This window comes from Odocoileus virginianus, chromosome X, assembly GCF_023699985.2.
Source record: "Odocoileus virginianus isolate 20LAN1187 ecotype Illinois chromosome X, Ovbor_1.2, whole genome shotgun sequence".
Lineage (NCBI taxonomy): Eukaryota > Metazoa > Chordata > Mammalia > Artiodactyla > Cervidae > Odocoileus > Odocoileus virginianus.
This window is the reverse complement of record NC_069708.1, coordinates 29,725,201-29,752,899: the sequence shown is the minus strand read 5'-3', so window position 1 is coordinate 29,752,899 and position 27,699 is coordinate 29,725,201. Positions and strand designations below refer to the sequence as shown.

Below are 27,699 nucleotides of genomic sequence, written 5' to 3'. Positions count from 1 at the left end.
CTGGGAGTGGATAATCGGCTGGGGCTGCGGGGCCAAGACGCGGCATCATCACTTCCTGTTGTGGGCAGGCGTTTCCTGTCGCTGCTTGGTAACAATGGGGAAGATAATGGCTGCCTGAGCAACGTCTCCGAGCAGGCGCTGGGCTAGAGGCGGGTCTCGACCAGCGACTCATCGGAGGCGGGCTTGAGAGCTGCGGCAGGGGAGGCGCGCAGGAGCCCCGGCGGCGGTGGTCGAACCGACCGAGTCGGATCCCGACACCAAAACCGGGTAAGTGAAGCCTTGGGAAACGGATGGAGAGCGAGAGGAAGACAGCGAAGCCCCATCTGCTGCTTTCTCTCAAAATGGCCTGAGTGGTGCATCGTGGCGGAGGCTCAGCGCCGCCTCCAGACCCCAGGCACCGGTTGCTGTGGGGGGCTCCGTGGCGTAGTCTCCGCTGCCATTTTAGTTGGGTGTATAGTCGACAGGCTTTTTTAAGAAGGGGAAGGAGGAAGGTAGTACTTCCTCTCAGTGGCCGCGCGAGCCGCAGCTGGGGCCCTCCAGAACCTTAAGAATTTGGGGGAGGCGATTTTCGAGTGTTGGCCTCATGCATGAGAATCTTTGATCGTCTCAGGTTTTCCTCTCCTCAGTTCTCTGGAGACTTCCTTCTCCTCCTCCTCCTCCCCCTCTCTTTTACATGGCGGGCTTGGGTTTAGGAAATGGGGAAAAAAAATCAGACTGCTCTAAGTTAGATGCTGGGAACTGTCGGGCCTTTAGATTTCCCAGGATTTGCAAAACCCCATTTTGAGCCTTCTGCTTCTGCAGGGCACTATCAGTTAGGCGCCCCCTGAGGCCACGATGACATCTTCCCTGAGGATCTAAGACAAATGTGGTTTACTCCCTTGCTTGAATAACCCTGGCGTATCCTTTGCCAGATACCACTCCACGGATTCCCCCCAAAAGGGAGGGAAAAGCCGTTGCGTGTTTGTTGTTTTTCCCTGGCTGAGGATGGGAATTGGGCCAAATGATTTTGAAGTTAATTTCCGTTCAATCCGTGCACAACCCAACCCCTCCCCCCTCAAAAAAATGCCTAAGGGTCTCGGCTTCTGCGGGCGGTACCTGCCACGTACGCCATAGCTTTAGTAACTAGTATTAACCGGTTGGGCTTCTGCTTCCTGAATACTCCGTCCCTTTTTCCCTTATGCTGATTAATTTCAAGATGGAGGAGACAGCCACGTTCCTTCCCTAGACAGTTTCACCATACTTATTCCACAGGTTAGTCCGGGAATCTGAGGCCTAGCAGGCTTGTCTATTTAGGTCGTTCTTTCGTTTTGCGGAAAGAGGAAGCATTTATATTAGGTTGTCATTCACTCTTAGCGAGGCCCCACAATTATTTTTTCTTTTGCTGGAAATAAGGAGTCCGCATTTCCTGAATCAGAATTAACCGCAGTGGCTTTGGATGATTGAAAGGAGGAAGAAATACACTACTACTAGTCATTTTTTAAAACAATTCTTGTCATTATTAAAGACAAAATACTCTTATCACCCCATCAGGTACATTATGTCCGTCCTGGATGACTTGAGAGCAGACAGGCACAGTTATCGCTGCCCCAGAATCAGTTTTCTAAGTTGTAGAAATAAAGTACCCAGGAAGACCAATCTAAATATTTTTTAAATTTTATTTTAGGATACTCTTCTCTTACTGAAAAAGTGTTTTTCTTTAGCCTAAAATGTCCTGATGATCTTCATACTTTAGTTCCTGCCTTAGGCTAGTGTAACGTACCAAATAAGTTATTGAAAGTAACTGTGAGAATCTGAAAATAATTACTGATCTGATGCATAAAAGCCCATTTTAAATAAGTTTATATTAAAAGGTAGATGGGCTGTCAGCCTTTAAAAGATATCTTCTAACATATAAGATTGTTGGTTCCCTCTGACCTTCTTAGTCTCCCCAAATATCCTAATACTAATGTGGAATTAGGTTGAATTAATGGCGGGTGTGTATCTAAAATACATAGGATATGTAATTTTTAGGATGTGTCTGTTTCAAAGAAAATGTCTATCTTATAAAAGAGGAAGAATAATGGATTCTTTTTTTTTCTAGAGCAGAGAGTGAAGAAAACTAAAATCCAGTTTATTGTATACAATACTATGTCATAACAGTCAGGTAATTTTATTTTTTGTTGCGTCTCCTGATGATTTATGTGTAGAATGCATGTTTTAAAATATTTATTCTGTTTTGGGGGCCCTGTAATTGAATGGGCTTCTTTGATATATGTTAGTTGGTGTCGGGCATTCTTAATGGTGAAAATGGGTGTTTTTCACTGGGAATTCAAAGGGTAGTGTTTCTGAGTAGCTGGAACTGCATTAGTGCTCTGTCAATTTTCTTCTTTTAAAATAATGTCTGAAATTTACCAGTACCTGTATAGAACAGAAAGAACAAAATAGAAATTTGCTTCCTTTAATCACTGTTGGAATGGGATGAGTATAAATAAGTAGTATTTAAATGTTTATTGAATAACTAAATGAACTAACAGTAGACTATATTACAGGAATATAATTATTTTGTGTGACATTTTATATTTTTCCTTCAAGATCCGAAGTCATAATATATAATATTCTTAATTGATATCAACCTCTTTCATCATCATTGTTAAGGTAATCATATAATTTATTGCCCTAGCTAGGATGCTCTAAAGAGAAAAAGGAACATTATTTTCCTAGACAACAGGTGCAAACCAGGATTGTCCCATGCAAACTGGGATGGGTAATTAGCCTAAATTCATAATTAATTTGTATTGAATACTTACGTGCTAGGTTCTGTGCTTCACATGCGTGATTTTGTAATCATTACAGCCAAGCTTCATGAGGATGTTACCTGTTTTACAGAGTAACTGAGACTTGGAGAGATTAGATAATTTGTTCTCAATTAGATAATTTGGTCTCAAAAAGCTAATAAGTGGTAGGAGCCCCCATTTTAACCCAGGTCTGTCTGATGCCAAAGTCAATAAACTTTTATATCCTTAGACTTGTTGTTAGATCAGAAATGCAAAGAAAATGAAAGGTTGTAATAAAAAAAAAATCTATAGGTTAGGTTGCACCAAAAACTTCTGTTAACACTCGAAGGAACTTTGCTTTATGAAGCAAGTGAGACTTATCTGACGATTGCACTCTCTCTTTCAGTCTGTCAGGGTTCTTGTTTCAGCTGTTACTGCTTGTAATATAATTTGATAAAACAATTTAAAATTAGAAGTGGTTTTAAGAAGTAGCTTGATAATGAAGTGATATCTAGAAGTGTTAGGCTGATTGGATATATTTTTCATGTTAGTGAACATGTAGTGAGGCCTTATATACAGTAGATCAAATGGGACATTTGCATTTATCCAATTACAATATGTGTATTACTTTTTCCATAGCTGTAGTGGATTGGGAAATAGCAAACCACTCACCAACCTCCTGTTCCCTTGATTTACCATAGAGTGGATAACAAATTAGAACATGAAAAGTCCTCTGTCAAAACCAGACCAGTGAGATGCTAGAATTTTGGGCCAGTGCCTAGGACTGCGACATGTTTTTCTTTTGTAAATCTATTTCCATAACATTTCTTTGTAATACAGACATTTCCAAACCTTATAGCCCATTGATTTAAAGTACCCAGTCTACATGATCCTTTGACATTTTGATACCCAGTGTAAGAAAGCAATAACACTTCTATTTTTTCTTTCATTTTTTTGAAATAGAAGTTTCCCAGATAATAAAGCAATTTATTTTAGAGGTAAAAATCTTGACAATCTTCAACAATTTGGGAGTATATTTGTGAACTTGTGGTTTTGCTCCTGAAATAGATATTTGATGTTTTTGCTGTACATAGTCTTATATTTTGGGTTTCCCTGGTGGCTCAGTGGTAAAAAAAAATCTGCCTGCCAGTGAAGGAGAAGTGGTTCAACGCCTGGGTTGGGAAGATCTCCTGGAGAAGGAAATGCCCACTCCAGTATTCTTGCCTTGGAAATCCCATGGACAGAGGATCCTGGCCGGCTGTAGTCCATGGGGTTGCAAAAGAGTTGGACGTGACTTAGAGACTGAACAACAACAAAGTCTTGTATTTTAGTGCTTCAACTCAAGGGTTTAATTTCATTAGTCAAAATACCACATATATTTGGAAGACAAATATCTGTAAATAGTACATGTGTGTATATAGATTTGTGGGCTTACTGCAATAATTTCAGAGCAGCAGTTTGGACTGCTATTACAGCATTTGCATGATGATGAACATGATCCATTCTGTGGTGGGAAGGAGATATTTGTGTTCAGTGTTTTCAAATTTTTCTGAAATGAAAAATGGTCTCTTTCCTCTTGCTCTACATTTGATTCTGTGAAGAAAGGGTTTAACTCGTAATTACAGTTTTCATTTTGTATTGACCAAAGTTCCTGTTAGTGTCAATTACATTTGAGGTCACCTTATAATTTATCCAAACTGGGACACTTTTAAGAGTGAAAGAAGGCTGTGTTAATAATCACTACAGGACAACAGTTGTAGACTGCTACTCATATGGACAAACTGGGTATATGTGGTCACCTTTGTTATCATTTCTCTGTAGGAGCACTGGTTCAGAAATCACTGTTGTCAATGTGTTTGGTTCTGTAACACAAAATTATTTTCCTCAGACAATATAGGAGTCATTTGTGTAGATGATATTTTTCAGTCACATGATTTTAAAATAGTTCATTTTTGGTGGAAAACTTATATCTTAAAAAATAGTACTTTATTTACTAACACCAGAATTGCCAGTAATCAATGACTTTTGCATTAAAACATTTTAAAAATAAGCACATGAGCCTTTTGGGTTTTTGAGTCATTGACTTCTTGAGAATAATGAGAAATCAGAATTGAGTTAGTGTGCATAAGACCAAATTCTAATTTAGTGGCATAGCTTGATACTAAAAGAACATGAACTGGGTAATCGAAGATTAAATTCCCTGTCTTAAGTACTTGAGTGAATTAAAGTGTCATAATGGTTTCCTTTTTAAACTAACTTGTTCCTGTGAATTGGCAGCATTTGGCCTGGTCTCCATCCTTTGATTTGTTGGCATTCTTAATATTCTTTTGATTTAACTGTTTTAGAAGGTTGTTGTCATTAGAATTGTTTGTGAGCTGCAGAATTCCTGTCAAGAGATTAAACACATGCTGAATCCTTTTTTTTCCCTGATGTCCTTTTCAAGTGATAAAGATAATACAAGTGAGGCTAAGCTAACATTGCCATGCAGATATTTTATAATCTCATACTGCTCTAGGAGTATCAGCAGTGGCAGAGGCCTTAGTACCATCCTCCAATAGGCCAATAATGGAAATAAGTTGTGTGGGTGGTGAGAGGTACTGTGCAATAAGGCAGTGAAACATAAACCCTACCCTATTTTTTTAAAGAGGAATGCTTTGTATTTGTTTTTTTAAAAATAAGATAGTCATAAAAAGAGAGAAGTGTATGAGTGAAATAACAGTAAGAAAAGCACAGGTTGCTTACATCCTAGTTATTCATGTTGTTTCTTGACCTTTATTTTTCCAACCTAATATTGTAATGTGATGTGGGTTATATCATAGTCTGGATTATTAGAATTGGAAAGGTATCTTGTAGATAGCTTAATCCAGTACACTAATACTGATGGAGATCCTGAGACACAAAAGGTTAAATAATTGGCCAAATTCACATAGTTAATCTTACAGCCAAGACTGGAACTTAGTATCTTCTCTTTTTTCATTTTCACAGAGCTGAATTCCACCCTGCTACTCAGTCAACCTTTGATTTGTTGGCTGCAAATGCTGTAAAGTTTTAATCATTCTATATAGGAAAAATTCCCAACACATTTGGTAACTACATATACGATGGTATTTTATATCCAGACCTCAAATTCAGTAGTTCTTTGTGACTTGGCTTTTTTTGTTGTTTTTAACTATATTAAATATTTTTCATTTTGATGATGGTATTATTGACCTGACATTTTCTTTATACACAAGGCTTGCCTGTCATTAATTCTCATCTGTTCTATGAGGTTCTTAATCAAGAAAGAAGCTCTGTTGCAAACAGAATAATGCTTGCCCTTTTTCAGTATGACACATTTTTATGTTGATACCTATGATTTTTTTTTTTATTTGGCGTGTTGTACTTTAGGACACTATTGAATTTTGGAGCTTGTTTGAACACATCCAAAAAGTGACAGTGCCCAAGATAACTTCAGTAGTTGGTTGACATTAGGTTATCTTGATTCCTCCCTCCCACTATACTTTCTGATTTTTAAAAAGAAGTGATTTCTTCCAGACTTAATAGATGTGGTTTATTTTAAAATTGATACTCATACAACCTTTTGAATTTCAGAATTCATTTTTTTATGTCTGTTGTTTTTTTAACTGTATATTTTGGTGCCTTAAATCTTAATTGATGGAGTATGTCCATTGAATATAGTATGTGTGCTTATATTTAGCACCAGGTCTCCTGACCCATTAATACTGAACAGTATGTTTTAAGTGACTTTTTGCCCTAACATCATAACAGAAATACATGTTTTAAAGATTAGTGTACGTGGGTTAGGAGAATTAAATACTTATAGCTGTGGTCAGAAATATAGTAATCTGCATAATTTATATTAATATATGATAATTACTGTAGAAGAATTGAAATCACTAAAAATGCTTTAAAATTCTCAAAGTGAATAAAATCTGCTTTAAACTCCCTAATTATAGAATAAATCTCAAGTTTGGTCTTCTTGCTGGCTTTTCCTTCCCAGAATTAAATTTACCTGACACAGTCATGGTCATACAGTTACTGACTAGATGAGTAGTTTTTTTTTTTTTTTTCCAATGAAACCATTTATTGTCAAAGCCTAGTGGTGCCAGTGGCAGCGTCCCCACTGAGGGGACCAGCCCGACCCCCATCTGTGAACGGGGGTCTTCTCTGCCTGAAGCCTCAGGGGCTGGCGGGAGACAACAGCTGAAGGGAGGGACAGTCGAAAGGAGGGAGTTCACAGTATCTGGGGCCTAACTTCCGGGTTCCCTGAGGCTGATCTAGACCAATGATGAGCAGTTTCACCTGAAGAAGCGGCAGGAATGCACATTCGAGGGATCTTTCGAGAAGCTTATCTGTGATTCTACAGCAGGCCTTAAGTCACATAGCTCCTTTTTTTTTTTCCTATTTCAAACCCCAGGCTGAAAGTTCTAGAGTACTACCTGGAGGTCCAAGGGGTCGTAGGCAGATACCCGCAGGTCCTGCAGCAGAGCTTCCAGATTGTTCCTCAGTGTGGAGTAGGGCGGCTTCTCCTCGTACTGGAGGGCCATCACCACCTTCAGGTACTCCTGCAGGGTCTCTGAGGGGGTGATCCAGCGACTGCACTGTCCCACAAGGCCCTCCGGGTTGTCAAGAAACTTCTGTTTCAGCTTAATGATCTCCTCGGTGTTAGGAAGGCAGTTTGTCCATGGCAGGGTCCCATAGAGCCACTTCAGCAAACAGTAGCCCAGGGTCTGGAGGTCGCTGCGGCGGGAGGGCCCGCATCCCTTGTGCAGGTCCGTGCTAATGAACTCAAGGTCCCCCTCATGTGGGCTCCTGCTGCCTTCAGTGTAAGCCACGTGTCTGCCACCTGGTGAATAGCGGAAGGTGAAGCCATAGCCTGCCAGGGTCACCTGGCATAGGTTCTGTGGATTCACGAAGATATTCTTAGCTGTCATGTTGCCATGAACGTACTCACTCTCATGGAGGAACTCCAGGGCATCCAGCAGCCGGCAGGCCATCTGGAACACAGACCTCACCGACATCACGTGCTTTGGGAAGTCATCCAGGATTGACTGAAGGCACCTCCCCAGGATGGGAAACACCAAGAACCTGTACTTGTCCTGGTGAACGCCGAAACCGATGCAGGTGGGGATGGCCAGCTGCGGGATTGAGTACAGCTTCTTCCACTTGTTCACTTGCAAAGGCTTGGCAGCCCGCTGGAAGAAGTTCTGTTCATTGAACAAGCGTCCATCCTTGGCATCTAGTTTAAGTGAGAATCTTTGTTTCTGGGGGCTTGTCTCGCTGCCGGTGGTGGAGTCAGACTCAGCTTCATAGAGAATGCCCTGGTCACCCCTGGTCTGGATGAATCTCAGCTTCCAGCGCCGCCCACTCTTGTCTGTCAACACCGTCCCCACTGGCAAAGCCTCCAGCGAGGTGGTCATCCAGCTTCGCTTCAGGGCCTGAGGGCTTTGTCTGGTCGTCTGAGGGCTGCTACGGGGAGTTGGGGATCTGCTCAGGTTCCCTTTGGGTTTCCCACTGGTACTCAAGGTGTCTTCAGACCCAGAACTCTTGCCTTCCGAGGGGAGGGAGAAGGAGGGGGAGGTAGCATAGCTGGACCATTTCACTTTCTTGGAAGATGTTTCGGAACTGGTGTTCCTTTTTCTCCTTGAGCCTCGGGAGGATGATGTAAACGGTTTAACAAAGGACTGGGACTCCTCATGCTTCTCTGTAGGCAAAGGTTTTCCACAGTAGGGGCAGAATTTGAATGTTGCTTCAATACCTTTGCCACAGGCTGGACAGATCATGCTTTATGGGGTCACGATCTGGCCCTCAGATTCACTGGGCTGGAAACTCCATCTTAACTGTGTCCTTCTCAGTTGCCCTGCGGAAACTTCCGCTAGGGCGGGAGGCGCTGCGCGCGCATCCTCTCCCCCGAGGGAGGACTGCGCCCGCGCAGCCTATGCCGACCTCCCGACTCAATGAGTAGTTTTTGAAATGACTGGGCAAATTTTCTAATTTGGCTACTAACTTTCCAGGAATGGATTTGGCTGTATTGGCACATAGTACCCTGAAATAAATAAGGTTAATAAAATATGCTATGCATCTGAGGGGCAACTGTATTTAAAACAAAAATACTAAAAGTTGACTTGTTTAAAAAGAAGCCCTGCTGGGTTCATACTGCTTATAAAAGATGTTTTGTCATTTTGGAAATTTTCATATCAGAAGTGAACATGAACTAAGTGAAAGTAATGAAGTTGCTCAGTCATGTCCAACTCTTTGTGACCCTATGGACTGTAGCCTGCCAGGCTCCTCTGTCCATGCCTCAGGCAAGAATACTGGAGTGGGTTGCCATTTCCTTCTCCAGGGGATCTTCCCAACCTAGGGATCAAACCCTGGTCTCCCACATTGCAGACAGACTCTTTACCCTTTGAGCCACCAGGGAAGCCCCAAACATCAACTAAAAAGCTGATAGTGAGGTTGATTATGTTGGACATGCCTGTTAGGATTGAAGGAATGTATTTTTAAGGTATATGGTCTTAGGATATATTGGGAGGCAGTGAACCGTTTATTGAAAAGTTGATTGGATTTGGAATCAGGAGACCTGGATTTAATTGCTGGCCCTTTCCATTTACTAGCCTCGTGGGCTTTGGTAAATCACTTCCTCTCTCTCTGCTTCTGTTTCCTATCTGTAAAATAGAGTTTGTGGTTCCTAGTTCATAGAATTGTTGTAAGGCTTAAATGAAATATAGGCGAAAGGGCTGTATGAATAGGGCAATGCATATTACTTTTAACTAGGAAGAGACCTAAGTGATTTAAGAACACTTACACATTTTTTCTCTTAAGTTTCATTGGTTAAGTTTTCCATAAAAATATTTAAGTTTAAAATTGATGATAACTGTATATTTAATACAAAATTTCTGACTGTGCACATGAATATTATAACTCAATATAAGGTAACTGAATGAAAAGATTTAAAATTTTCTCATTAATGATGATAGAAGGAGCCCAGGGGGTATGGGGATTCTTTTTTTCTCATACCTTATTTAGACTGGAAATGTACCACAATGTTGTTCACCACAGAGTAGAATCTAGAGACCCATTTTATTAACATAATCTTTCAACGATCTTTTCACACCAAAATGGAGAGAGATCTGTATTTAATCATTTGAACTGCAGTCTCCTGACATCTTTGGCATGTTTTAACTTTCTGAACTTCTGATTTAGAATTATTAAATTTTTTTTTCATTTTTTTTTTTACCACTTAGGTAGTGAAGACACTGCTTAAAATGAGACCAGACTCACTGGGCGTATGTTCATAAGATGATTTTACAAGGCATTTAAAGGCATTGCTTACATTCAGGATTTCCTTTATTTTTTCAAAATGTAATTAACTTCTAGTCCGGTGGACCTTGGCAGATGTTAAAGCTGTAACTCTCTAAAGCTGTAACATCTGTCTTGCCAGTGCTGGAATCTCTTCACCTCCACTCCCAACCCAGGGAAATACAGAATAAAGCAGAAAGAATGAATGCTTTGGGCAAAAGTAGGGAAGCAAATAGGCTTTTTCTCTCCCTGTGCCTTAATCATCTGCAAGAAACGAACAGCATTTTAAATGGAAATCTATACCTTAGCAAAAAACGTGGTGTGTTCTGTTTAATGAAGCCTTGCCAGTTTGATTGCAGTTTTGAAATAAATGTGTTGCAAGGATGCCATGTGGGGAAAATAATTTATTTTCTCTGATGTAGACAGGGGGAAAGGAGAGCAGCATGTTACTATGGAAGTAATAGTAATTTGGATTTGTTCACATGTTACTTTGTGTGTCTCATTGTTAAAATTTTGAATTAAAAAATAAACCGAAGTAAAAATCCCTCTTGAATGGAATAACCCAACTTCTAAACTCATCAGGCAGGAGCTATTTAGGATTTAGCAGTCTCCAAAATCACAGTGTTGAGAGGGTTTTAAATAGAGTTATGATTTTTTTTTTGTCTCTAGTTTCCATGTAGGAAATATTAGAATTTCTAGGTCAAGAGTGAACTTGAAGATTGGTGATTGTAATTAAGAATCATCTATTCCATGTGTTTTTGTAGAGTATTCACCATTATCTTCCTTAGTCACTCAGATGGTAAAGAGTGTTTGCACTGCTGCAGGAGACCCAGGTTCGAACCCTGGGTGGGGAAGATCCCCTGGAGAAGGGAATGGTAACCCACTCCAGTATTCTTACCTGGAAAAATCCCATGGACTGAGGAGCCTGGTGGGCCCCAATCCATGGGGTCACAGAGAGTTGGATATAACTGAGTGACTAACACTCACCCTCACCATTATTATTTTACTTTTGAAAAGTATAAAGGGGATTCATAAATAGTGGGTTTATAGAGCAGAAACAATATATTGGGAACACTTTAGAGCACTTTCCGTATGTGGAGTTTCTCTACCTTACGAACAAATTCTTTAAAGCTGCACTGTCCGATATGGTAACCTGTAAGCACATGTGGCTACTGGACACTTGAAATGTCATTAATTAACTGGAACTGAACTTTTAATTGTCTTTCATTTTAATTAAGCTAAATAATGTAAATTTTTTTCCATTAAACATGACTTTTTTGTTTCATTAGGACTACATTTCACTTTAACCATTGAAAATTTAGCATCCAATTTGAGATGTGCTATAAGTATAAAATACATACCAAATTTCTGAGACTTAGAATTTTAAAAAAGAATATAATACATCTCAATAATTTTTATATTGATAATATGTTGAAATGATCTTTTGGATCTGTTGGGTACATAAGATATTAATAAAATTAGTATTTCAAAAATATAAAAGACCTTGTGATGCAGGAAGTGACACTAGTGGCACAGGCAAATGCTGTGTGCAGAGATAGTTGAAAAAAATTGCTAGCTGGGGTAGTCAGTAATAGCTTCTTAGGTGGTAAGATTTCATTGAACCTTGAGGGGTGAGTGAAATGGGGAGAGACTAAATGGAGGGCTGAAGGGAGAGCATTACAAGTGTGAAGGTAGTAAAGTACAAGATGTGTTGGAGGGAAAGGATGGGGCAGTATAAGTGGATTGGTCCTGTCAAGAAAATGTTATAACAAAATTGTGTCACTGGGAATATGTGGCTTAGTATGACCCTAGACCCAGAATAAGGAAACCAAGGGACTGTCTATTCTTAATGACATTTTAGTCCAAAGGGTCTTTTGAAATCAGTCTGTTCAAATTCCTACCTAATATCTAGCCTCTACTTGAATACTTCCAGAAATTGGTAGTAGTTTGCTTGAAGAGACTGGTTGCATCTCTATTTTTGGACAGTCTTATTTGTTTGACTATTAAAAGACAGAGTTATTTGCTTCATATTTCTTCAACTCTTGGCTCTAATTTGACCCTGTGGTTTGCTCTCTTATATGTTATAACTCCAAATATTTGAAGATGGTAATCGTGTCCATTTTTAGTGTTGTCTTTGGGCTAGACATTTTCAAGTAATTCAGCCATTTATTTTATGGTATTCCCTGGCTTCTCACCATTTTGGTCACTCTACATATTTTCTTGTGTTTGTCAATGTCCTTTTGTATGTATTTTTAATGTTTCAAATACACCATGTATGGTCTGAACAGCAAGTAGCATTGACACTGCTGCCTATTTTTATCTGAACACTGTGACCTAGGAAAGGTTTGTCAACCTGTGACTCTAGGGTTTCTTAACGGTCAAGTCAAACAGGCTTTTAACTGAGCTTTTGTTAACTAAAAACTTCAAGTCATCTTCATGTTGCCAGGACAGGTCCCCCCTCTCCCCATCAGCTTGATAACCCTTAAAGTGTTTAAAGTAGCACATTTACCATCATTTTTGTTGATTTCCACTCATCCTCACAGCCCACTGAGAATTCAGGATTATTTTTTTATTATATACATCTTCATTACTAACTCCCAGCGTTGAGTTGTCTATAGATTTGGCTGGTATGTCTTTGACTTGGTTCTTTTCAAAATGCTTAAGACTGGGCTCTTTGCACGTTAACATTGCTCCATAATCTTTGAGAGCGGTATTCAGCAACTGTGAATCTGTTAAATTGTATTGTCATCAAGCTCCTTGCTACTCAAACTGATTGTAGGATTAGCAGCATCAGCATTATTATATGGAGGCTTATTTAAAATGCATGCTCTCAGGCCTCACCCCCAATCTACTGAATCAGAACCTGTATTTTTACAAGATTTCCAGGTGGTTCATTTGTATGCTGAAGTTTGAGAAGCATGGATCTAGCCTATATTTCTCCATAAAATAGGATGCAGAAGCTTTTCAGACTCTGTACAAAAACCAAGCCAGACGTTTCAGCAGTATTATCCTGATGCCTCTATCAAAAAGTTTCTCAACTCTGACTGTACAGTGGAATTACCTGCGGAATTTTTTAAAATGTCGCTGTCTGGCCCCAGAGAAAGCTCCTCAGGTGATTTTAATGTGAGAATCTTGTAAAGCAAGTTCTATGTGAAAGAAGACTGTGTAATGCAAATGAGGTTAATTTGACAGTGAATTCCACTTCTGGTGAACATGTTTTTCTACGTGTTTGCAATATATCTGATAGTCTATAGCAGAATTCCACACACACACACCCCCAGGTTTTGTGCCAGATTTTGCTGTGTTATCGCTTATAGACGTCACTTTCTTTGCAGATTAGATCATCTGGTATCTCCTGTTCTCTGATTTCTCAAAGATTGGAAATTTTGCTGTTTGGATTTAGATTTTTTTTTCTTTGAGAAACTTGGTTTTTTCCACTACTTCCAGTTGGAAGATGATTCTCCTTGCTGAATAAGATAGAAGTTGAGTGCCTCTACCTACCATCTTCTATTAATATACCATCTGTACCAGAGGCTTAGTAAAAGATCTCATTCTTACTTCAGATTTGTTTTTCAAAGCCATTTAAAAGCTCTTTCCCATACTTTTGAAAGTTTCTGTTCCTTGTGGGCTTTAACCTCTGATGCTATTTTTAAGACTTTGTGCCATTCTTGTAATAGTCCTTGGTATGTGATTTTTCTGTTATCTGTGGTTCCTTTCCTTCAAATGTCAGAACTTATCAGGAATTTTTGCCTTCTTTGAAAGCTTTACATTCTTAAAGCCCTTCAACCCTACTGAGTTTTCAGTTTTTAGAAATTATTTTTGAAACTATTGATCTATTCCTTCATAAGTGGACTTGGTCCTTTCATGTTACTACTATTCAGAATATTAATTGCTTAATATTAGCCAAGTGTGATTTTCTTTGGTTTGGGAAATTATGGCTGAACTTTCTTTGTGCTTTTCTGTATTTTTTTTTAAATTAACTGTGTGCTATTTATTACTAATACTAAGTTGTGGAAAATTTTGGCTTCTTGTTTTTTTTTTCATTGCCTGGCCCATATAATGTTAATGGGTGTTTTATTTAACCTGTTGACTTCTAGTCTTACAGTTTCAAGTTATTTAAAAAACAACATCTTTCAGAAATTTATATAGTTTAGTCTTACCAAAATTAAGAAATCTTAGTTATGAAATTAGGAAACTCCAAAAAATATTAAGGTCTCTCTCCCTTTCCCTTTCCTTGAGATAATTCATCTTATTTGTTTAAAGAATGATAGACTAGTTCTAAGAATAATGATCTAAGAAAAACAGTGGAGAGCCAGATGTACCCATGTATAGACTAAAATTTGTTTAGACTCATCAGACAGGTAGACAGTCTTCTTTGTTTTTTTAATATCTGAAAGATGGTTTGTTTTTATTTTTCTCTAGTATTGACATAAACATCCAGATACTTCGTGTTTTGTGTGTTGGATTAAATTGTAGTACCAACATAGATGACTGCTTTTCCACAAATCAGATTTTCACATGTTTGTGAATTAACTTTTATCTTGTCATTGTGAATTTAAGTCAATCTGGGGTTAGAAGGAAAAGAATATACTATATATATATATATATATTTCCTAGGGCTGTACAAATAGTGACAATTAAGTTTTGGCTAGTTTTATGTACTATCCAGAGTAGGGGTTGGCAAACTTTTTCTGTAAAAGGCCAGATAGTAAATTTTTTTCACTTTGCTAGTCAAAATTGAACATATTACATAATTATTTATATAAAAATAGAGAAGCCAAATTTCCACAAAGTTTTTCTAGATGTAATAATAAATGAGTACAATGTTTTATAATATAGGTCTACTAGTGAGAAGGATGGTATTCTTTTTGGTGGGATAACATTTTGCTTAATTGGGGCTCAACGTTCTTTATCATCAGAATCATTTGCGGATGTCCATTTAGTGTTTTCTGATTTGAAGTGAGATTTTACATATTTCATCCTTGAAAATGTCTTCACACATACAAGTACGCTGTCTGATCAGTATACAAGCATATAATTTTAATTGTAAATTTGCCCAACTAGATATATTTTAGCTCTACACATATTTTTTTTTTAACTACCATTTCAGTTGTAACACATCTTTGCAGATTCCACCTCAGGTTGTGTTGAATTAGTGTTTCTCAGCTTCTTTGAAAATGTTATCACCTGTAGTTAGTTGTTCATGCAAACTATTCATAGAGACTACTTCTTTAGTTACTTCAAACTCCTCAAATAACTTGACTCCTTGAATAAGCAACTGAATAGTATCAGTTATATTTGTCAACTCATCAAGAGCCAAAGGGAACTACTCAATCATTTGCTTCTTTGTTTTTCACTTGATGATTGATATATCCCAGTATCGTCACTTTTTGAGCAACTGTTCTCATGAAAAGGCTAATAATCTTAAACCAGTTTATTTTCTGTGGACTATTTGTTTAGCTTCTGCAGTCAAACACAAGTTAGCTAACATAGCATTGATAAATGTCTTTCCTTGCTTAGCCAACAAATGAGCCACTTAGAAACTTACTCTGGTTGAAGCTTCATTAATTTTGTGAGGAAATACTTTGTGATATTTGTTTTAAATTTTCTAATTTTTCAGACCATAGCTTTCTTGTGAATTGTAAATAGTATGATCAGTGCTTAGTCTAATAATATTAATGTATATTTTATTATTTTAGCGCAGTTTTAGTGTCATTGTATTAGAATATTTGCCATCTACTCTAATAAAATAATCCATACTGTGCCTTTAGAGATGGTACTCAGTGTTCATCAAGTTTTACTGGAATACAGCTGTACACATTCATTTACATATTGTCTGTGGGCTGCTTTCTTGCTATAATGGCGGAGTTGAGTAGTTGTGACAGAGACTGTGTGGCACTGTCACTGCTTTGCACTGGTGATCTGTGCACTGCAAGTTGCAGTGATGAAATTATAACTTGACAGCATTTCAAGTGCCATGCTTATACTGTAACATTTTTCTAAATTACCAGTGCACACTCATTGTATTAAATGGAGAAAGTGGGCTTGACCATTAGCATTTTTAGAACTTCTTTTCTACATGTCTTATCTCTGTGAGAGGCAATAGAGCATAGAGAAACCTGAATTCAGATTGTCCAGGTTCAGCTTCTGGCCTTGTCACTTGTTATGTAACCCTGGTCAAGTTATATAACCTCTCTATACTTTATCTGTTTCTTCATCTGTAAAAAAGTAATAACAATAACAACAGTGTTTGTGCACAGTGTCATTGTGAGAACTAAAAAACAAAAGCAATTATAATAGTGCCAAGAATTCAGTAAGCTGCTTGGGTCTAGCCTTGTTGAACAGACACCATTCAATTCTTGCTACACTGCTGAATTCTTATCTGTATTTCTCTAACCAAACTTTACTCTGGACAAGTAGCTAAGAATTTATTTATTGGATCCCATGTAATTTTCACACATTATAAAATATTCTCTTAGAAAAACATTTAAAAGTGTAATACTCATTCTTAGATATCAAGGAGGAAAAATAGTCACCAGGGCTAAGTTCGGTCCATGGGCCATAGTTTGCCAACGCCTGACCTAGTCTTTTCCTAGTATAACAGTGCTTTTCAGTGTTTCTATTATGAAGTTTCCATTCATATGAGGTCTTAAAATCCATGTCTCAACCTGAATTCTGGATTTTCACATAATTAAAACTGTTCTATAGAAGATATACTGACTTTTGTTTTCAAGAGTGATCTCCTTTCTCCTTTTAGATAATTTTCCACTTGTTTATCAAGATGGAAAGCTCAGATTGTAACGATAAAGGAAGTGGTGATCAGTCTGCAGCACAGCGCAGAAGTCAGATGGACCGATTGGATCGGGAAGAAGCTTTCTATCAATTTGTAAATAACCTCAGTGAAGAAGATTATAGGCTTATGAGGGATAACAATTTGCTAGGCACCCCAGGTATGCAATGTGTAGTTTAAAGATTTATACACACACACACACACACATATATATAAATTGCTTGTCTTTAAAAAAAACAACTGTTTTTTCAAAAAAATGTTTTGTTTACCATTGTGAAGTATGATTTTAATACCAGGGATATAGAATGAAATTTACTGCTGTACTTATTGCTTGATTTTGTTCACTCATATTTGGAATTATCCCTATGTCAGGATTTTTAGTGAGGAATTATATTATGAATTTATAGTAAGCTGAATTGAAAAGAGTGGAACTGAACAGTCTTTTTGTTATTTATCTTTATTTAACTTACTAGACAGTGGTCTGGAAGAGCTAATGGGAACTTTGGTTCTTAGGACAGACTTAACTCTGTTTTATCATCTCTCATTCTCTGAATGTGTCCCAATCATAATCAACCAGAGCTAGCCTTGGGTAAAATAGTCAGTTATTCAGAAATTTGTGCTTGGTTATTCTGTTTTGCCTCATTAGGTCTCATTTGATTCTAGTTAAAATTCATTATATCACTTCCTCCTCATTTCTATTTAATTCTATTAATGTTTGAATGATTGCTTAAATTTTAAAAGGTAAGGTGCTAGCATGGTTACTATGAGCCAGAGTTCATTTTGAGCCAGCAGTACCAGACTTGAGTCAGAATGCCAGAGTTGGCCTTCTTGCCCTGCTATATATTAACAAATCAGCTCACTTACTCTGAGTTTGTCTTAAAATGCAGATAATATCTATCTCCCAGAGTTGCATTTTTAAAGAATGAGATATTGTATGCAAAAGCATACTGTAAACTGGAAAGGAATACAAATAAATATAAGTTGTAATGTCATACTCTCAAATAGGTGAATTTTACTCAGGTTCCCACTCTTTGGTTGTCATCTCAAATGGATAAATCATTGGATTTTATTTATAACTTTGCAAACATTTTAAACTGTTTTCAGGTGAAAGTACTGAGGAAGAGTTGCTGAGGAGACTACAGCAAATTAAAGAGGGCCCACCACCACAAAACTCAGATGAAAATAGAGGTAAGCTTTTCTTGGGAGAGGGGGTGTAAAGGATGAAATGGATAAGGAGCTTCCTAATGATAAATGTCAGCCAAAGATAATCCAGCAGTAGCACAAATTAATTTGGTGTTAAAGTAACTGTTCATAAAAAGAACTGGCATTTTCTTGATATTTGGTGAGAATGTTAACTTTTTTTTTCCTGCTTCACCTTTGGGATTTTTTTGATATAGGAATGTCCTGTCTTAAATGTGATCATTTTTCTTGATTTTTCTTGATTTTCTACCTTCATTGAAATTTCCCCATACCCACTGAATTATTCCTTCCTTATAAACCTGAGTTCCTCACCAGCAGAAAGGTTGCATTCTCTAATCTGGTGGTTCTCAGTGGGGTATAATGTCTGGAGACATTTTTGGTTGGGAGTTTGCTGTTTGCTCTAGTGGGTGGAGGTCAGGGATGCTGCTAAACATCCTAAAATGCACAGCACAGCCCCCACAACAAAGAATTATTTGGCTCAAAATGTAAATAGTTGCACTGTTAAGAAATCTTGTTCTTACCTCAGGTCTGGTGTTTCTTCTTCAGTGTGAAATATGATAACAGTTAGGTTGTTGAATGTACTGTATATGTACTGTGCTAGGTTCAGACTGTTTACTTGTTCTGATCTCTAATTTCATGTTAATTTAAAATCTTGATAACATGAAGAAGTAACCTGTAAATCTTGTTTATATTTTTGCAATGTCTAAAGCAGTCTTATAGTTTTTAAATGTCCTGTATTTTTATCCGAGGCACTTAAGAGCCCAAAGAAATGCTGTAGATTAATAAAAATTTAACCAAAAAATGTAATTTGAACTAAAATACTAGCCCTGTACCTTAACTGGTGTTTTACATTATTTGATTATGTTAGTGTTTTGACAGTGGACTGAAAAAATGTCTTCTGACAGTCCCCAGTGGTACACTAGCTCTGTATACAATGCTAAAAATAGACTTCCTCCCAATTCCCTTTTTTAAAAAATGCTTTAAATTTCTCTAGGATTAGCTTGCTGTTTTAAAATGGAATTGAAAGTTTCTTGCTTTTACTTGCCAATCAGTGCAGTATTGTTTAAAAAAATCTGTAAATTGAAATCTGTTCAGAATGTTTTTCTGTTAATAATATGAAGTTTCAGAGTGTGATTTCCTATTTTTAATAGTTCCTTTTCTCCCCTCCCTTTTTGAAAAACAGGTGGAGACTCTTCAGATGATGTATCTAATGGTGACTCTATAATAGACTGGCTTAACTCAGTCAGACAAACTGGAAATACGACAAGAAGTGGGCAAAGAGGAAACCAATCTTGGAGAGCAGTGAGCCGGACTAATCCAAACAGTGGTGATTTCAGATTCAGTTTAGAGATCAATGTTAACCGTAATAATGGGAGCCAGAATCCAGAGAATGAAAATGAACCATCTACAAGACGTTCTAGTGGAGAAAGTATGGACAACAACAGCCAAAGACAAGTGGAAAATCCACGATCTGAATCAACATCTGCAAGGCCACCCAGATCAGAACGAAATTCAACTGAAGCATTAACAGGAGAAGCCCCACCTACCAGAGGTCAGAGAAGGGCAAGAAGTAGGAGCCCAGACCATCGGAGAACCCGAGCAAGAGCTGAAAGAAGTAGATCACCTCTACATCCAATGAGTGAAATTCCACGAAGATCTCATCATAGTATCTCATCTCAGACTTTTGAGCATCCTTTGGTAAATGAGACTGAAGGAAGTTCTAGAACCCGGCACCACGTGACATTAAGACAGCAAATCAGTGGACCTGACTTACTAACTAGAGGTCTTTTTGCAGCTTCTGGAACAAGAAATGCTTCACAAGGAGCAGGATCTTCAGACACAACTGGCAATGGTGAATCTACAGGATCAGGCCAGAGACCTCCAACCATAGTCCTTGATCTTCAAGTAAGAAGAGTTCGTCCTGGAGAATATCGGCAGAGAGATAGCATAGCTAGCAGAACTCGGTCAAGGTCTCAGACACCAAACAACACCGTCACTTATGAAAGTGAACGAGGAGGTTTTAGGCGTACGTTTTCACGTTCTGAGCGAGCAGGTGTGAGAACCTATGTCAGTACCATCAGAATTCCAATTCGTAGAATCTTAAATACTGGTTTAAGTGAGACTACATCTGTTGCAATTCAGACCATGTTAAGGCAGATAATGACAGGTTTTGGTGAGTTAAGCTACTTTATGTACAGTGATAGTGATTCAGAGCCTAGTGGCTCAGTCTCGAGTCGAAATATGGAAAGGTCAGAGTCACGGAATGGAAGAGGGGGCTCTGGTGGTAGTAGCAGTTCTGGTTCAAGTTCCAGTTCGAGTCCTAGTTCCAGTTCCAATGGTGAAAGTTCAGAGAATAGCTCAGAGGTGTTTGAAGGCAGTAATGAAGGAAGCTCATCATCAGGCTCATCAGGTGCCAGGAGAGAGGGTCGACACAGGGCCCCAGTAACATTTGATGAAAGTGGCTCTCTGCCCTTCCTTAGTCTCGCTCAGTTTTTCCTCTTAAATGAGGATGATGATGACCAACCTAGAGGACTCACCAAAGAACAGATTGACAACTTGGCAATGAGAAGTTTTGGTGAAAATGATGCATTAAAAACCTGTAGTGTTTGCATTACAGAATACACAGAAGGCAACAAACTTCGTAAACTACCTTGTTCCCATGAGTACCATGTCCACTGCATCGATCGCTGGTTATCCGAAAATTCTACTTGTCCTATTTGTCGCAGAGCAGTCTTAGCTTCTGGTAACAGAGAAAGTGTTGTGTGATTAAGGTCTGAACTCTCAGCTGTGTAGCTGGTATAGTGATGGGCAAACAGGAATCACTTGCTTTCTGTCCACTTTTTGAGTGGTGCTTAAATGTAAAGTAGCAACCTAAATTGAGTCATTGCTTTTTGACTGAATCATTGTCCTTTCTCTAATTTCTGTTCCAAAATAAAAGGAAATATTTAAAAAGCAACATGTTAGGACATAAAAATCTGATTTCAGTATCAGTAATGGTTATTACTGATGATTTATCATGTACTTGTCAGTTTCACCTTTGTTACCTTAAAAGGTCTGCCTTAGCAATGACTCTCACCTGTTTCATATTGATCTTTAAAGTTTCATATGCCATAGGAAAGAGGAGTGAAGGAAATTCCCAGTTTAGACTCAGTTACAGTACATGTTTCCTAAGTGACTGCTTAAAGCTATACTGTTCCCAGTTATTAGTTGGCACACATTCAGCTACATTCTGAATATCATTTGTTCACCTTTCAGACAAGGTGATAATGGACTTATCAGTGTAAATAACACTAAGATTAGGATCTTCTAAGTGTATAACTGTCTTCTAAGCCCATCACTGTGGCACACTGTAGAGTGAGCTTATAGTTTAATTGAGATATTTATCTTGTGGAAATATTAAAAAAAAAAGCCTATGCTTGTGTAAGTGAAAAAATCACATTCATTTGTTTAAAAATGTAAAGCTATTTTGTAGAGGCTCAGTACTTTTTCCAATGCACTGTTGTATTAATGCATTAAAAATTGTAAAGTACCATGCTTAGAAATGAAAAAACTGCTTTTTGTGAGCCAACATAGTAAAAAAAAAAACACACCAAACAAAGTACAAAGCTGCTTTTGTAAGTGTGTAGATGTAAGAGCAGAACATATCTATAATATTTAATGTATGTGAACAGCTACTGTGACCTGCAAAGGAAAGGACAGAGTATGGATTTAGGCAGGAAATGAAAGAGGGAGAACAGAGAAAACTGCTTGGAAGAACTTTTCGTGAAGACAGTAATTCCACAGACATAAACTGGTTTCATATAGTGAGATCCTTGGCACAGTATTCTACTTGAGCAGATGAAGCAAATTTGGCAGAGTTTGGTTTAAGAAAAACAAACCACTACCCTCTAGCACAAGTTACATTGATGTTTTTGCAAGTTTGCTTCTCAAAAAAAAAAAATGGAGGAAAGAGACTATAAACCACTTATTTAGCATAAGAATTAAAGTTGGCACAGATGTGTATACTAATAGGAAAGTCTCGAATTTGCATTGTTTTTGGTATTTTGGTTATTCAAGGTACCAGTGCATACTTGTTACTATCTCTAATACAGACCTAATATCTCATACCTAAAGGCAAGATGAAGAAATAAGGGATTTTTATTTTTTGTGAAAAGTGAGTCGTTTTGGTTATTTGAAATTCAAATTTTAATTGTGCTGCCCATATTTGAAGATGAGAAGGCTGACTCACAATCTATGGGATATGCACTTTATGTTGTTTCCTTAGTAAGCCTTGTGAAGAACCCCAGTACTCTTGCTGACTTTCTTTTGAGGCAAGTTGGGGTTAGGATTAGTCTGACTGTGGAGGACTGTCTTTTTCTGGGAAACGCTAGTGCGCCCAAAGAGGGATTGAACACATCCTTGGCTCTTAACAAAGTGAGCTGATGACCCAGGTGTACGTAGTCAGATGCTCTACACAATAAACAAGTCTGCTTTAGAAATCTGGCTACCTTAACTGTTACCAACTCAGCTGTAAAGATTATTTCAAAGCTCATTCTTGTATATTTTCCTCTGGCTTTCAATCCTACCTAAGTATCAAGGAAATTGTAAATATGGTAGTTGTTTACTAAGGATATGTACTGCTCTTGCAAGAAAATAATGTCCAAACAAAGCTTCACTTATTTTTTTTTAATATAAGCAGATTTTACTGTTTATGGCGCTTATGTAATACATTTTATCTTTCTACAAAAATTGTCCATGTAAAAGTCAGGATTCGTTTATATTTGTGAGCCTCCTGTACCTTTACTAAGGGTGTAATCTACGGTTTTCAGATCTGCAGGGTAGTCCTGATTGGCTAAAAACAAACTCATTTTCCTCTTGGTATAAAATGTCCCATTATAATAGGGGTGTTCATTTTAAATAGTTTAAAAACAACTGCATCACATTCTAAGCATAAAAGAGTTATTAACAGGTACCTTCCTAACCTCCCAAGATGTATTATTACTCATTTGTGAAGTATTAAGAGGTTAACTCATGCAGAATGCTGGTTATGAATGTAGATACTGAAGCTATTCATAAACACTGGAAATAGAATTTTAAGTTTTTAGCCTTCAGTGCACATATTGGACATGTGCATGTGAAAACCTTTTTCAGTAGCACTCATTAATTTCCATTGGACTGTGTAGAATGGATAAAAATATTTTAGTGGAATTTGCTACTTGATTATTTTTTTTGCAAGGTCCATGACCAATATGTACTTTCTAGTATGGACATTGAAGACAAGGTCATTTGTAGGTGTCAGATGTACAATGGAGAACAAAAATCTTTTTTCCCACCTGCATCCAAACACCTGTTCTCTTGAGGGAGCATTTTCTTGCAAAAGACTTTACATTTCATTTTGTACCTTTGCACTTTTTCTTTATTACGAAAAAGACAAGGTCTTGAGGACCTTGTTTGGACTTCATGCAATAATAGGAACAAGAAAAAACAATGTTGGGGCATTACGTTGTTCAATGCATAGGGAAAAAGTACTAAAAACTGAATTTTCTTGAATATTTCAGATTATTTTTAAAAATTCATTTACTAGTCTGAAACGTTTGAGGTGTTTACCGGCAAGCAGCTGACGTGATTGAGATTTATTAGTACTAAAAACGAAATTGAACAAGTTAGCTTTAAAGTTTGCAAACTTCAGCAACACTAGAGGAACCAAACTTAATTTGGAATATTTGCTCTAAAAAGAACACATTAGTTATACCTTAGTGGTGTTAATGGAGGTTGGGGATTGAGAAAAGTGTTCATGTTAGTGTTGGAGTATAAGTAATCAATTGTATAAGCAATTACAAAAAAACATTTAGTACCAGGATTGTGTGTGTGTGTATGTGTATGTATGTATGTATGTATGTGTATATACATGCAATCTCTAAAAACATGATCATGGGAGTTCATCCAAAATTTAAGGTTAGGAAACTGTTACAAGTGTTACCTCAAGTAATCCGCTTGCGCCCCCACCCCACCACCCCGTCAAAAATATGTTCTTTCCCTGCCAAGTATTCTCTCCTAATGTCAGTGTCTCAAATTATTTTTATGAAGGGTTATCGCTTAATATACTTTGTATTTAATCACCTGCTTCTCAGATGTCCATGACATGAAGTGGGGCAGCATCAGCCCTAATTTTTCAGCAGTTCTCAAACTACCCATGTAATAGGGAAGTGAATGTTACAAAATGCTTTTTAAAAAGCCATTTTTACAGCTTGCTAGAATACAGTGGCACCTTGTGGTTGTTTTTGATACTTTTAAAGATGGAGGATATTTTTATTCCTCCCTTTACTCCACCTCTTTTCTTTGCTGTTTGTGAACAAGAAATATTTGTCATCTGCCTTATTTGAGTTTTTAAGTTTTACCGGCTTCCCTGTCAAATATATTACCAGTACTAAATACATAGAAGCCACATTTGCGGGCACTTTTGTCTTATAAGACTATGCTGATTGCTACTTACTAAAGTATACTGTACCTTAGTAATGCAAGAGATTGATAAGGCACATGTTCAAATGTCAGGCATTTATCTTAATATAATTCATTAGTATATGTGTAATATTCAATAATGGCTTACCTGGTAGCTCTGTTGATAATGAATCCACCTTCAATGCAGGAGACCCAGGTTTGATTCCTGGGTGGGGAAGATCCCTGGAGAAGGCAATGGCAACCCACCCAGTATTCTTACCTGGAAAATCCCACGGATTATTCAATAATTATTATTCAATATTCAGTAACTTGTAATTCATTAACAAGTAAATTGTTCACTTTTGAAAAAAATGTAAATCAACTTATGCTTCATTTGGAAAGTTAAAATACAAGGTCCAAGTAACTAGTATTTCATTTATTTTTAAATTAGATTTTTAGAAAGCAGCTAAGAAACAGCTGTGAGTTATATACCTACCCTTTACATTTTTAGCATTCTGAAAAGAGTTCTTAACTGGAACATTACTAAAATAGGAATATTGGAACAAGTAAGCAATCTCACTTGCTTTGAGTAACTCCATTTTGTATCTAAAATGCAGTATATTTGAGCTGTTCAAGGAATAACAACAGTTTATATCAGTTTTATGATTATTTTCATGTCTACGTAGGTAGACCGTGTTCTAATTCAAATTTCAAGAAAATAGGCACACCCTCCAACAGTCTCAAAATCACCAAAATACTTATTTTTGGTTAGGATTTGTTTACTAAAGACCCCCAAGCTTAGATTGACTGATATCTTAAAGACATGCAGTGAAAGTAAACCCCATAATGTATGACTGTGCCTAGTTATTTCAGGGTTCCTCTATATCAGTTCCTCATATTGCAGATTTTTCTTAATACCAAGATATGGCTGAACTGGCTGCCCAGCCTTAACTCTTTTCAATGCCCCTTTGCTAACATTCTTTGAACTGAGTGATTTGTATGTGTTTTAACTGTCCAATGTTTGGATTTTACCTCTTTATAGCTCCATTTGTTCCTGGTGCTGCTTTTAAAGATGTAGGGCCATGTGATCCGGTATCAAGTTGAGTAGGTACGCAATTGGCCTGATTATGTATCTGTGCCTGTTTTGTCTTCTCCCAAGAAGAGCTGCTTTGGTATAGATGTTTACTTAGATTCGAATAAAGAACTGGGCAGCGGTTTTGGAGAGCTTTCTGAAGCCTATAAGAATCTAAAGGGATTTGGAGGGGGAACAGTAACAAAGACTGCCTTTATGTCTTTGAACATGAAGCACATAAATGTATGTTCTGTAAAGACTATAGTGATTGTTATACCAGGGCTTCCTGACCTCTGGGAGAGACTTTCAGAAAAGCAGAAAGGATCACAAAGTGAAGTGAATTTGGTTGTCTTACTTTGTCTGGTTTCTCATTTTCTTTCAATTTAAAGCTGAACATAACACCCTTTTCCAATGTCTATCCAGCAGACTCCTGGTTGGGAAGCCCTGTATTAAATTTTGAGAATGTACCCAGTTTCCTTTTTTTTTTTTTTTTTGTACAGTGCTTTCTTTACACCTGCTTAAAATTAACTTGTTTAAAGCAAAACAAGACCTTGAAAGGTCAGTCATACTAAAGCTGGTTTGATTATTAATAGTTATCTTTTAGGAAGAAGCTTTTTCCCTATGTAAGATGTCATACTGCAGATTTAAAATATAGACTATCAATAAAATGCATGAAGTGATCATTTGTGCTTGATCATCTCTCCTTGGGTTTTTCTTTTAAAAGAGGAATCTGATAAAGATTCTGTTGCTTCACGCCAATGTCAGATAGACATGGTTTTAAAAATCATGTAGAATTACAGTGCAACCTTGATTTTGATTCCCCTCACTGTTTGAGTGTGGGCAGGTACTGGTTTATGAAATATAACTTCCGTTCTGTATTGTGTAATGGCTTAATCTTTCAGTGGTAAAATAAAAGATTGAAGTCTATTCGTATATAAGAATCCTGGAAACATTTGTGTAAATGACATTTTAAGTAGGTGCATCTTTGATGTTTCTTGTATTACTATTGACCTGGTGATTCCCTTCCTTGACCTCTGTAAGTATAAAGACTCGTCTAGGTGTGCATGTGTACTCAGACAGCTTTTGTCTTCCATTCCTACTTCCAGCCTTTCACACATGTTGCTTAAACCCCTAAGAGTCTTTGTTTCTAAGTAAGTCATCACATTCTGATATGTGGATGTGACTTCCCCTTGGTACTGGTATTTGTTTAACTAATGGTGAATTTTATCACAGCTTCATTTCCTCTAGTGCCTAACTACCCTATCACTGGCATAGGAACACGGTTCCTTGGAATAATTTTGGAGTGGTCAGTGCTTCTTTGCCTCATACCTTCACAAGCTTTTACTTTTAGTGTTGTTCATGATTCTGTTTGTAGTTCAAAAATGCCACTGAAAAGTTCACATTCTAGATAACAAAGTAAGCCAGTACACAGGCATCTTATTGAGGGAAATTTAGTGAAAAGGACCATTACCTAGCAGAGTGAATTATAAACTATATTGTTACAAGGGCTTCCTTCATAGCTCAGTTAGTAGAGAATCTGCCTGCAATGCAGGAGACCCTGGTTTGATTCCTGGGTCAGAAAGATCTGCTGGAGAAGGGATAGGGTACCCACTCGAGTATTCTTGGGCTTCCCTTGTGGCTCAGCTGGTGAAGAATCTGCCTGCAATGTGGGAGACCTGGATTCGATCCCTGGGTTGGGAAGATCCCCTGGAGAAGGGAAAGGCTACCCACTCTAGTATTCTGGCCTAGAGAATTCCATGGACTGTGTAGTCCATGGGGTCACAGAGTTGGACATGACTGAGTGACTTTGACTTTCATATTGTTAATGATCATTTAAAAAACAGGAAAGCTAGGGTCCAGTTTCTTTGAAGTCTTTAACTTCATTCAATGTTTAAATCAGACTGTGCAAATAGATTACTAATAGCTATAATATTTTCTGATTGCTGTCAGGTATTTTATTAAATATTATAAATTAATCCTCACATTATTCTGAGGTATATTATTGCCACTCTATTTGATAATTTGCCCAAGGTCACATAGTGAGTGGCAGAGTGTTTCCAAGTCAGATCTGATTTGAGAGCTTATTTTCACAATGTGCTCTTAATTCTGCTGCCATAATACAGTCCCTAATTAGTTTTTTTTAATACGTCTCAAGTCCTAGAGTAATT

The 27,699-nt window shown here is 37.6% G+C and overlaps 1 protein-coding gene and 1 pseudogene across 3 annotated transcripts; one reads left to right on the top strand and one right to left on the bottom strand.

Moving 5' to 3' along the window:
• On the top strand, positions 1-26,458 carry RLIM (ring finger protein, LIM domain interacting). 3 transcript variants are annotated; one of them, XM_020896369.2, is made up of 5 exons: positions 1-267; positions 2,086-2,143; positions 16,810-17,002; positions 17,947-18,030; positions 19,226-26,458. In XM_020896369.2, exons 3-5 carry the CDS (start codon positions 16,834-16,836, stop codon positions 20,806-20,808), a joined length of 1,836 nt encoding a protein of 611 aa, XP_020752028.1. In that variant the 5' UTR covers positions 1-267; positions 2,086-2,143; positions 16,810-16,833; the 3' UTR covers positions 20,809-26,458. The 3 variants fall into 3 exon arrangements, with proteins under 3 accessions (XP_020752028.1, XP_020752026.1, XP_020752029.1); XM_020896367.2 differs by having other exon boundaries at positions 2,081-2,143; XM_020896370.2 differs by lacking the exon at positions 2,086-2,143.
• LOC110138908 (serine/threonine-protein kinase VRK3 pseudogene) lies at positions 6,808-8,702 on the bottom strand (annotated as a pseudogene).
• Positions 26,459-27,699: the final 1,241 nt, after the last annotated feature.

Excerpts from the sequence above, each read along its gene's own strand:
- RLIM (XM_020896370.2), top strand. The coding sequence starts at position 16,834 with ATGGAAAGCTCAGATTGTAACGATAAAGGAAGTGGTGATCAGTCTGCA. Across the intron at positions 17,003-17,946 it reads CAATTTGCTAGGCACCCCAG|GTGAAAGTACTGAGGAAGAG; the intron begins GTATGCAATGTG and ends AACTGTTTTCAG. Across the intron at positions 18,031-19,225 it reads AAACTCAGATGAAAATAGAG|GTGGAGACTCTTCAGATGAT; the intron begins GTAAGCTTTTCT and ends TTTGAAAAACAG.